Source organism: Tetrao urogallus (genome assembly GCF_951394365.1).
Source record: "Tetrao urogallus genome assembly, chromosome: 17".
In the NCBI taxonomy this organism is placed as follows: Eukaryota; Metazoa; Chordata; class Aves; order Galliformes; family Phasianidae; genus Tetrao; species Tetrao urogallus.
This window is the reverse complement of record NC_136830.1, coordinates 8,038,931-8,050,770: the sequence shown is the minus strand read 5'-3', so window position 1 is coordinate 8,050,770 and position 11,840 is coordinate 8,038,931. Positions and strand designations below refer to the sequence as shown.

General features: G+C 47.6%; 2 protein-coding genes across 2 annotated transcripts; both read right to left on the bottom strand.

Moving 5' to 3' along the window:
- Positions 1-152: 152 nt before the first annotated feature.
- DDX51 (DEAD-box helicase 51) lies at positions 153-8,506 on the bottom strand (the record flags this gene model as incomplete). The annotated part of the gene is made up of 16 exons (XM_079543773.1): positions 153-179; positions 662-796; positions 1,040-1,103; positions 1,571-1,672; positions 2,348-2,464; positions 2,559-2,674; positions 3,336-3,534; positions 4,156-4,301; positions 4,913-5,021; positions 5,554-5,660; positions 5,838-5,909; positions 6,254-6,399; positions 7,330-7,480; positions 7,611-7,855; positions 8,136-8,410; positions 8,484-8,506. The coding sequence occupies 16 exons, from the start codon at positions 8,504-8,506 to the stop codon at positions 153-155; spliced, it is 2,034 nt and encodes a 677-aa protein (XP_079399899.1).
- A 585-nt stretch (positions 8,507-9,091) lies between these two features.
- Positions 9,092-10,620, bottom strand: MIF (macrophage migration inhibitory factor; the record flags this gene model as incomplete). The annotated part of the gene is made up of 3 exons (XM_079544054.1): positions 9,092-9,158; positions 9,919-10,091; positions 10,513-10,620. 3 exons carry the CDS (start codon positions 10,618-10,620, stop codon positions 9,092-9,094), a joined length of 348 nt encoding a protein of 115 aa, XP_079400180.1.
- Between the last annotated feature and the right edge of the window lie 1,220 nt (positions 10,621-11,840).

Sequence of the window (11,840 nt, the reverse complement as noted above, 5' to 3'; positions counted from 1 at the left end):
GTGTCCTCGAAAGGAGAATGAGGCATGTAATAGCTGATTTTAGACAAGATAAGCTTGAGGAGATGAGCACCGAGCTCAGGAACCACATCTCCTTGTTACTGTGCTGGTTATCTTCTGTGCCATGAAACACAGCCACCTCTGCCGGCGTTCATTCAGACTCGTTTCTGTGCTCGCTCGACCTGTTCAAAATTAAAGTTGAGAAGGTGACTGGAAATGTTCCTGCCCAGGGCCATACAGAAGGGACTTTGGGCAGCAAAGTAACAGTATCACGATCTGTTCTGCTCTGCCCCTAATAATCCAAATCTGCAACACAAAATCGTAATTCTTCAAGAACAAAAGTTTGTCAAGTCCTCAAAGAAGAGAGCAGAACACTTACTCAAATCACATAGCACAAAACTATCCCTTACAGTTCCCTTGTCCACCAACGTGGCAAGTTAAATGCTATCCTGCTTCTGTCCAAAAGCTCTCAACTTTCCTACTGGTGTGTAAAGGTCTGCAGAAAATGCTTTCCTTCACACCAGAACAGATATGTCTCAGTCCAAGAGAAGGATTCTGGACACTAATACTTGTGCTTGTCATGACTTGTAACAAACTGTAAACTGTAGTTTTAAATTTTTAATTTCCTTCCCCATTTTCTGCTGTTCTTCCCTCTCACAGTTACCTTGACTGTCCTCTCTAGTTTAGACAGAGCCTCCTCATATTGCTGCACCAATGGCTTTAACGACTTGCCCTTGACCAAGTGCTGCTTTATGTCTGGAATGCCAGCATCCTTCAGCATCTGCCGAAACCTGCGTTCCTGCACAACAAAACAGACACAGCAGACAAAGAAGTGAGTGCCTCCCCTTCGCAGGGGGCAGCCTGCTGTCTCTCAGCTGGAAAATGAGCACATTTTGGGATTTTCTGCCCTGTCACAGTGACTGAATAAAGATTTTCCAAGTACAAAACAGCTGACTGGAGAAGGTGAAAAGCAATATGAACTTCCTGTTCCTTACAGTCCTCCACCTTTCCATTTCAAATGAATCTCATACCGATGACATACCTGGATTCTGAGGACCATGCTGAAAGCTAAGCCTGCTTTCCCTGCACGAGCTGTTCTTCCAACACTGAAATCAGGAGAAGGAACATCAGGTCAGTTCACTCATGCAGTAGTTACTGCCACATCTGCTTCAGGAGCCTGACTGTGAAACTCTCCAGATTTAGGAGAAAGTCTGGATTTTTATGTTTAACAGGGCTAGCCATGTGCTACAAAGGATGAACATTTCCAGAGTCCATTTACAGCTGCTGAGCCTCTGCAGTGTTCTGAGCCTCTGGAAACCCAACCTGACGTTCTTCAGGACAATGTTTCTAGCTCCTGTAAAACACATTTTATACAACAGGGTGCTAGATTGCTGTTTTAATACTACATTGCTCTCATGATGCCATGAATTAGCTTCTGATTTAAGAAGTTAGTTCTACACTGAAGTTAAAAGGAGTTTCAGCTCTGGATTTTTTTAAGTGCATGTCGCTTATACTAAGTATTTCAGAGAGCACCAGGCTCCAACATCTCCCTTGTGCCCCTGCTTTGTCTTACCGGTGAATGTACGTCCTGATGAACTGAGGTGTGTCATAGTTTATTACACAATTCACTCCTTTAATGTCAATCCCTCGAGCAGTGGCATCTGTGCTGATTAACCTGGTTTTGAATGTACATACAGTTATTTTCAGGTAACATCTCTGCCATTCCACAAACACATAGAAAACAGCTGAACACAGCACAGCTACTGCTAATCTCTGTTAAAACTGGGCAGTCAACTTCTGAGCATTAAGCAATCGAGCAGCACTGTAAGTCACAGGGTGTAACTGGCATTAGCTGCCTGTTCTAAGTGCCACTACAGTTACACATGAAAAGCTACAGAGCATTTCCAGGCTCTCCAAGCCTGCAACACTGAGCCAGACAGCTGCCAGCACACCACAGGTTACAAACCTGTAAACATCTGAGCATTCCTTAAAGGTACTGAATGCAGACAGTGAGGTGTCTGCCAGTAATCAAGGAAGAATTTAAATACAAGGTTTGGACAAAAAGCAAATCCAGAAAATAAACATTTACCTTCTTTTGGGGGACATTTCACAGATACAATCCCAATACAGTTATGAACATCACAAAGTGAATCAAAATTATGGATAGAAATGGATAGCATGGATAGTAAACCCAGCTGCCAATCTGAGCCAGGTCCCACGGTTTTCAACTCATTCCTGCACACTGTTTTACAGGGGAGCCCTGTTTAAATATTCTCTTAATTCTGACTAGTTTTACACTAGAAATAGTGTATGTCCTGAGACTCACAGGAAACTCATTTAAGATACTCACAGTTGTATCTTTCCTTGTTCAAATTCCTTCATGGTTCTCTGTCTCTCGTTTGGAGCTAACCGGGAAGAAAACTCAGCCACAGTGATTCCACCAAAAGCTTGAACAAGCAGGAACAATCTGCAGGTGGATGGGACAGAAACCATCACCTCACCACTTCACTGTAACACCACCGTGGCCGCTATCTGCCAAATGGCCTCAGGAATATATTCACCTGTGGGAAGCCTCTCTGGAGTTGGTAAAACACAACACACGGGTGAACTTCTTTGTCAGCATGAAGTGCAAGAGGAGCAACGGCTTGGAATTCAGGTCACAAGGCACGTAACTTTGCTGCAGTCATCAGGGAAGAAGTTCAGAGACAAATTAGTTCTTGCCAGGGCTTTCTTCCCTGAAACTTACTACCTGTCCATAACCTACATAGACTTGGATGTTTTGCAACAAAACCAGTTCCCACAGTGCCACCCCCTATTTAGAACAAGTCACAGCAACACAGCACCAGGCAGAGGCAGGAGACCTATGTTGTTCTAATGCTCTCACTTCTCTGTGGCAAGTAACAACACACACTGCCTTCTGGTCTACAGATGGATTTGTATTCACATGCCTTAGAATGCATGTGTAAAATACAACTTGAGATGGGCAGTTGAGAAGTGTACATTGCTGCTTATCTCCACTCCCTTTTGCAAGCAAATTTAATTTGGTATGAAGAGTTTAATTTTAAAGAATTCCAGTCCTAACCAAACAAACAGTAATGAGAAAACAGGTGAGTGAAGGCAGAGCTCTTGGAGTCACAAAAACTCCCAAAGCCACTTTCTCTCAGCATCTCTGTAACACGAGACGTTGAAGAAAAGGTGTATTTGTTCACAGGCTACAAACATCACTAGATATCCCAGAGTTAAACTAATCTCAAAGTCTAATTTACTCAAACACCTTCTTTTTTCCAACAGCTACCAAATAGGTTACTTTTACATTTGCAAGAGAATTCATATCATACCGACAGCCCCTCAGGCAGGGTGTACTTCTCTTCAGAATCCTGTTCGGTCTCTGTTCCATCTCTGAGTGTTTTTTTCTCAGAGTAGACAGACGTGAAGAGGCGAGGCTGAAACAAGCCCAACTGCTGCAGCTTCTCTGGGTCCTTGGTCAGCGTAGCTGAAAACAGCAGTTTCTGTAAGGGTATCTGAGGGTAACAGCAGCTGAAATGAACAGCATATGGAAACTGAACTCTGAGGATAGGGCAAAGGAATTCCCCCCCACGTGCCTTCACATGATGTTATGAGGGAAACAATTAACTCTTTTTGACACCCATTTCTCACACTGGTAAGATCTTTCCTACTCTCCTTTAACAGTGGAGCTCACAGATGGAACTGGATCAGCATTCTCAACTCAACTGCTCAACCCTCATTTGTTACCTTGCGCCCCAGTCACCCCCGCCCCAATCCGAGTCACTTCCTTCCTTCACTGCTGATCTCGGTTTCTGATGCACCTCTGCCATGCTATTTGAAAAGAGCAGCTGCAGATGCACAGTTCAGCACTTTCCTTCAAATGGCTCAAGTATGTCAGAAGGCAATGCTACTGTTTGCTGTGTAAATGATTCAGAGACTTGCACTATTTGTGTATTCTTTGGATGCTGCTTTAGTCTAGTTAAGGAACGCCTGAAGAAGACAATACTTAGATTTCAGCCTAAAAGACATCCTTTAATACCACCTGTTCACTGCCTGCTTTTTCAAGCTTTGAAGAAGTAGCTGCCTCACTTTGGCAGACAATTCTCTGAATATCCTTGCAAACAGTTCAAAGAAATGCATTTTGCAGCTTACCCAGCTGCTGTTACAGGCCCTGGTTTGGTCCTCTGAAAAAGTGTACTGGAACCAGCTTCATTTTCTGCTTGGAATGCAGCTTTGACAACTTGGTTCAGCCAATTCTGGTGCATGTCATCAATCATACGGTCAGCTTCGTCTATGATCTGTAGCCACAAAGACAAAAAAACCTACATGTTAAACAGTCTTGAATGTGGCAGCTCATTTATTTATTTAAATCTAGAACAGTGAGCCAGAATCCAAGACGTATAAAAGCTTCTCATCAACAGAAATGCTTACTTTGCCCATCTTTTCTCAAATGAAGGCACACATTTCTATCCCCAAACCAAATTCTGCTTTCATTTCAGTTGCTCAGAAGCCAACCAGACACTCAAACTACACACAAGTTCATTTGCACTTTTGCAAATACATGTTTGTATTTAAGAGAAAACGCTTCAAACCCTAATTAAGATGGAAGCCATGTCTCTATACAGATTCCAATATGGTGGAATTAACTTGAAACCCTGATAATTAACCCTGGGGAAAAAAAAAACAAAAACACCACACACTATTTTTTGCGTCTGCAAGGGTAAGTAAGTGTCACGAGTGGGAACAGAACCACTCATCTTAAGGCAGCTGCATGAACTGCCTAAAGCACAAACCAAGTACACACAACAGTTCCAACAGAGATATATTTATGCCCTGTGCAAGAACAAAGCAAGAATTACAGACCCAACAGCCCGTGCTCTGCAATGGGAGACGTGTGGAGGTGACTCACCAGGAAGCGAAGCTGCGTCAGGCTGAACCCTGGGGTCTTGCTGATGTGATCTGCGAGCCGCCCTGGTGTGGCCACAATAATATCAGCAAGGCTGCAGTAGCCTGTCACCCTGCAAGAACAAGCTGCTCATCAGTAAGCTTCTCCCCACGCTGTAAAGCATGTAACAGAGATCTTTGGTAAGAAGGCCCAAAGATTTTCCTCGTGTTTTTTCATTTATAGTAATTTTAGAATTGCAATTCAAATATCCAATTTACCAGCAAACAAAAGCAATACCGGGCACTAAATCCTGCTCTCCATTGTACCCCATTTAAACAAAAAGTAACATTCTTCAATGCAAGTCAGAAAAGAACACTTAAGGAAAGTTGCAGCAAAAAGCAGTAGGTCAGTTGTTTCTGTGGGCACACAGTGTTTCGTTCTACTCAGGTACTGAAGAGCCCTAAAAATCTGAAAACGTAACAACTGCAAGAAAGAACTGAAGCAGGCACCTGGGAAAAAAGCAACAACAGCCTCCAGCATATAAACCCACTATCCAAAATCTTCTCGCACGATGGTGCAATACAACAGTTTGTATTTTGACCTCTGCTTGTGGAGATTAGAGTTTACAACCTCTATAAACCTTATCAAAAGACCACTTAACCTACTTTTTCTGGACGAGCATTTCTTGCTCCTTTGCGAAAGATTTCTGGCCAGTAATCAACACAACCTTCAGACCTGTCCCATCGGTGTAAATGTTGAACACTTTACTCACCTGTAAAGAAACGGGCTTTGTTAGCTGCAAGAAAATCAGTGAAACTGATACTTTTCATTAACAATCCCACTGACAGAGCATTCAGCCTGCTTTCCTGAACAGCCATGCAAATATTTACTGCGTCAGCCCTTCTTTCAGCACAGTTCTGCTCAGCAAGAAAGGTGAAGAGCTACTTACCTGTTGTGCCAGTTCCTTGGTGGGCAGAACAACCAGAGCTCGCACTTGGCAAACTACCCTATCCAGCAGAACCTGTAAAAACAAAGGTCAAATAAGGCCCTAACACAACGGGGTGAGAAGGAGTTTCTTTAAACTAATGAGAAGAGAGAGGCTTCACACGTCCTCCCAGAGTTTTACATTTCTGTTTTACTCCCCCACATCCTCTCAACTCCTCGTGTTTTGTCAGCTGTCTGCAGAAGAGCAGTGAGCACAAGTGGGTTCATGTAGACCCTTCAGACAGCTCTGAGCAAAAATCCCTGCTGATTGGCATTCACAAGTTTCTCAGCTTTCTCATCTACTTTTAAGTTCAAGTTTTGCCTGAACAAAAGCAACTCCACGTTTTCCCTACAGGTATTTTGCTGGCAGTAAAAACTCACCTGCACTATTGGGATGACAAAAGACAGGGTTTTTCCACTGCCAGTGGGTGCTGAGACACAGATGTCCCTGGGGCGGTATCCTCCCTGCCCCATCAAATACCCATTGGATGCACTCTGCAGAACAGCAGGTATCACCTCTGCCTGAACTGAACAGAAATGGAAACACACATTACTTGCAGAGTTAATTAACTAGACTAAGACTGGTTTATCTAGGAAATCCACATTGTATACAACAAATCTGTGTCCACATCTGTACCCCTGCTGCTGCAGGCGTAAGACTAGAAGAAGTAAAACCAGTACAGATACTGTCTGCTTTTTCCTCCAGGTCTTTTTCATTAGTGAGCTTAGCACTGGGTACAGAGATTTCCTTCCCCAAGAATTCAGCTATTTCTTCTGCTCAGAATAGATGTTACTCTGTCAAATACTGTTTTCAACACATGCCCATATTGTTGTATTCATATTGGGATGGTACTGGGCAGATTTAAAACCCACGGATACTTGTCTGTGAGCATCCTTTTTTTTGAAGTACACAAGATATGCATCAAGGAAAATCAGCATTATCTGCCAAGGAGCAAAACAAACACTTTCCATAGGCTTTGAAGTCATTCAAGTTTGCTGCAAGAGAGTGCTACAAGAAAGTTTGCTGCAAGAGAGTTTGCTACAAGGACTGAAAGAAACAGTCCTGTAAAAACAACAGCTATGACTGCCAGCTGTGAACTCTCTTATTTCCCTGCCTCACAACTTGTCCTCACAAACCAGCAATCTTGTTTCATCTGAGAGGTTTAGCAGCCAGGGAACTAAGTAGAAGAAGTGGAATAACAAAAGCAAGCTCTCCCTCTTTCGGCTTCTGTGAGGTATTGCTTCAAAACATTCTGTGTAGTTGCATTTATGACTAGACAACAGCCTTCAATTACTAGAACACACACCTCATGAAAACAGAGGTTAAAAACTGAATTCATTAATGCATTAAGCTTGCTTTTGTTTCATGCTTCATCTCATTGACTACACAAATCATAGAGCAAGAGTGAAGGAAATATGTAAACAAATTTAGAGAAAGAAGAGCACTAACAAGGTACCTGGAAAAAAGGACTCTATTCCATTCATTTGCAGCTTTTTCAACAGCTTGGGGTGAATTCCTGGGACATCTCTGATTGGAATTAGATTCTCTTTAATACGTTTTTGCACTAGCTTGGGTTGAGCAAGCCAGTGTGGCAAGAAAGGCTGTACCTGAGGTGAGAGAAAAAGAGAGTAGCAAGGTGCTTTTTGCCACCGAACAGACAAAGCTATATACTAAATACATGCTAATGAGGCACCTTTTCATTCCTAGCTATCATCAAAATTCAGTCAAGGCAATTACCTTCTGCACAGGCTTTTTATCATAATCCCCAAGAACTGCCAGGCTGGAAGGTGGTGGTTGTGCTTCTTCCCCCAAGGCTGCCGAGGGCAGCTCCTCCTCTGCGCTTTGGTTTCCTTCAGCTCCTTCACTGCTCTCTTTCTTCCTCACGTCAGCCCCTTCAGTTCCCTCATCCCTCTTTTTCCTTTTAGAGGATTTTTTTTTAAGGTTGCTCCTGTCTTCCCGCTGTTCGGTGTCTCCTTCAGAATCTAGGTAACAGCAACGCAGAACTATAGATCACAACGTGCCACAGAAAAGGGATACGGGGAATGTTTTCCATCACAGAACTTAACCAAGCTTATCCCCGAATTCAAGCACAAGCGCCAAACGTTGCTTTGGTGCTACGGGGGCAGCTGAGCACCGTGCTGACACGCAGCCCTCTTTCCCTTACACTGCACCGGTTCCCGATGTTTGCAATACCGTGTTTTCTGCTAGAAAAGGAATTGCTCAGGGAGCAGATGGCGGTGAGGGCGGCAGTGTCACCGTTACCTGCCGCAGGGCCCGGCTTTCTCTCTCTCTTCCTCTTCAGTACCGCACTGCCGCCCTCGCATTCCTTCCTCAGCCCTTCCCGGCCCTGCGCGGCGCCTTCTACGTTTCTCTTCCCCTCCGCGGCTCCATCCTCCGGCCCCGCTCCACCGAGCTCCCGCTGCCGCCTCAGCTGCCGGGCCTTCGCCTGCTCGCGGAGCCGCTCCAGCAGGGTCCGAGCCCGCTCCTCCTGCGCCTCGTGGTTCGCATCCTCCTCCTCCTCCTCCTCTCCGACGTACCTGAAACGGCCGACAAGCAGCCCGTCACGCACGGCCGCCACGCACGGCCGCAGCCCCGCGCCGCGCCGCCCACCTGCTGACCGCGAACAGCGCCATGGCCGCCTGAGGGGGGCGCGCCGTGATGACGTCACGGTCTCGCGCGACGGAAGACTCCAGAAAGGCGGGAGAGGGCGCTGTGGAGTCGGGAACGTCTGCGCCCTGAGGGGAGGCGGAGCCAAGATGGCGGCCGAGGGGAACGTCGAAGCCGTGAGCCCGGCGCGGCGCTGACTGCGGGACGGCCTAAGCACGTCTAGGGCAACAGAGGTCTAAGCGCACCTATGGAGCGCAGTGAGGTAGAGACGGCCCTGTGGCACTGCTGCACTCCCATGCAGCATAACTGTGAAGTGCCAGCTCCTACACGTGGAAACAAATCCAAATCCTCCATTTCTTTTAACAACCACAGCAATCACCCAGCCCCATCCACAACTGAAGGCCACACCAGACAGCTTATTTCTAAATCTTTATTTGTTTTCTACACAGAGAAAACAGAGGAATGTTGAAGCAGCAGTACTGAAACACGCTAACGAGGAGCCATCCATCCGTGAGTGCACACAAATAGCACAGGGCCGGCTGTGTGGTGGTCTCTAACGGGCAGCATGAGGGGAGGAATGGGAGCAGCCTTTGGGCACAGGAGGGACAGCTCTATGCAAAGGTGGAACCGTTCCAGCCCACGTTGGCAGCGTTTATGTCAAAGTAGTTGATGTACACCCTGCAGAAGAGGCACAGGAATACACAAAAAATGAGTTATTAGCTAGTTTCTGTAAGCAATGAATGAGACAAGACAACAGGATAGAGGAGAGTGCTCTCCTGCCTCCCAGAAACAAGAGTTTTTACTGAAACCCGTTTAACATTGTGTGATAACCTCCATCAGCTGATATTCCTGGAGCCTCTGGAACCATTCTTTCTATCCAATACAAGCTCTTCAGTCAGGAAGAACTCGGGCACCTTTTGGGTAGCAGCCTGTCCACAATTCCAGAGACCAACCTCTTGTTTCAGAGCACTGCAGTCTCACACAGCAGACCAACACACAGCCCAGAGGCTCTGTGCTTCTTCCTTCCAACACATGGATGTGAGGCAACAGGCTGGTTCTGCCTATCACTGCTGCACGTGGGCACTCCCCAAAGCTCTACCTGTGCATGAACTGTCTGCAGCCTGCTAATTCCTACTTGCCTGTGAGCTCCAGCCTACTACTGTTTCTCCCTCGTGCTTTCAGGCCCCACCATGAGGAAACATCAGACCCCAGGACTGAATGAATCTGCATTGTGGACTCTGCCAACGCTCAGGTGTTCTTTCCTACAAAGCTTTCTGGAGAACTTCCAAGGGAAAGATGCAGGCAACAAACTTTAAAACAGACATGAAGAGCTGCAAGAGATTACTTTGTGTTCTCCTAAGCACTTATTGCTGGCTCTTTATGTTTGCAAATGAAGTTTCCAAAGCAGCAGATGAAAAGGACCACATCCCAACCCTACCTGTCTGCAGATACGTGCAAGTGCTTTGCAATCATATCGCACAACAGCTTGGTGTAGGTCTTGTTCTGCTGCCCTCCGATTTTGCCAATGCTGTAGAGGCTGCAGAGAGCGCAGGGATCCGTGGAGCCCCCAAAGGACATCATCTGATCAGGTACGATGTGCACAGCTATGTACTGCAATGAACAAAGCGGGCAGAGGGTTAATAACGCGCAGCCCTCTTTACAGGTACAGCACTTAACAGCACGGAGCGTTATGCAATAGCGCCGTGTCCTTTCTGAGCCCGCGGTGAAGCACAGCGCGAGTGGCACCGACCTACGAGTCGGGCTCTGAGGCCGAGGGAGGGCGAAGGCTGCGTTCGGACCGTGGCCACGCGGCGGAGATGGAGGCCGGTGGGCCGGGCCGGCTCCGCAGCTCCCAGCGCGGCCCATCGCCGCGGGGCAGCACTGCCGGGCTGCGATTGCCCGGCCCGCGACGCTGCCCCCGCGTAGCGCTCCCACCCCTCCATTCGTTCCCCACTCATTTCCCATTCATCCCCACGCGGCCCCGAGGAGCGGCCCCGCGCGTAGCGCTCCCCGCCCGCCCCCCGGGCCTCACCTGCGCGGGTTTGCCGGTAGCCTTGGCCAGCTGCTGGGTGAGCTCGCCCAGCAGGCTGTCGGGCACGGCGTCCTTGCAGACGTTGGTGTGGATGGTGAACATGGGCATGGCGGCGGCGAGGGGCTGCGAGCGGAGAGGAGCAAAGGAACCGCGAGAGATGGCGGGGCTGGCAGTGCGCGCGGGGCTGCGCCGAGCCGGCCTTAAAGGGACCGCGCCCTGCGGGGCGGGGATCGGGGCGGTGCCTCCGCGGGGCCGCGCACCGAGCAGCTCCGCTGTGCCAGGGCCCGGCCGGAGCGCGGCTGCTGCTTTCTGCCGTTATTCCTGCTCGGTGTTACGACGGCGAGCATATTTAGAGCGTGCGTTACTGACTGCACGCTGGAGTTGGGCCCTGCTGCTCCGAGCGGCTCGCACACAGCCCTACACGCGCACGTGTGGGGCTGCCGTCCAGGATTCTGCAGAATGGGGAGACTAGCCCTGATTGATGCATGATGCATTTTTTTCCTTTTGACAAATCATGTAATTCGTGCTTTTTTTTTTTTTTTTTTTTTTTTTTAATTAAACTCTGTGCATAACTTTAATAACACGTGAGGGAAAACCTGACTTGTGAGCATGATAATCTGTGATGTTCTTCAGTCAAATTGAAAGCGATCTCAAACTCCTCGTTTCCATCTTCACACCATATTTTTCCACTGGAAAAAAAAAAAAAAAAAAAAAAAAAAAAAGCAGAAGGGATTTTTTTTTTTAACGATGACACGGTGTGAATCCATTGGGCGGCGAGAGGCAGCCTGAGCCGAGCCTGCCGCTGAGCCCTGTGATGCTGTGATGCGGCGCACGTAGGCTGCGGAGGGCACCCGGCACTGCCTGAGCTGCTCGGAGTGACTCACGGGAAGGCAGAGGGGAAATCAGGGCTCTGCACCGACGGTTTCCAGGCAGGAATCAGACGCAAGAACTTTCAGCAAAGTTTTACTGCGTCTGCTAGAGAGCTTGACCGTCCATCTGCATGGCACATGTGAGCACACACAGCCCCGAGCAAGGAGTGCAGGATGCCGTTTGAAGCTGCAGGGCTGACACGCAGCAGTCCCAGCTCGTGTTGCTCACACAATAGAGAGGCACCTGCAGTTCCATGCTGTTTTATCCCTTTGACTCTTAGTATTTTCATGGCTTCTAAAAATGAAGGTAAAATATTTTACGGAAGTGCATCAAACAGCTTTCTGATGATGTGCTACAGTCACACCAAGAAAGGCGAAAGGAAAGGCTTTTAGGTTCCTTATTAGAGAGTGCAAAGCAAGACTGGTAACAAGTAGGGGTGGTCTCGCTGATACTTTGTC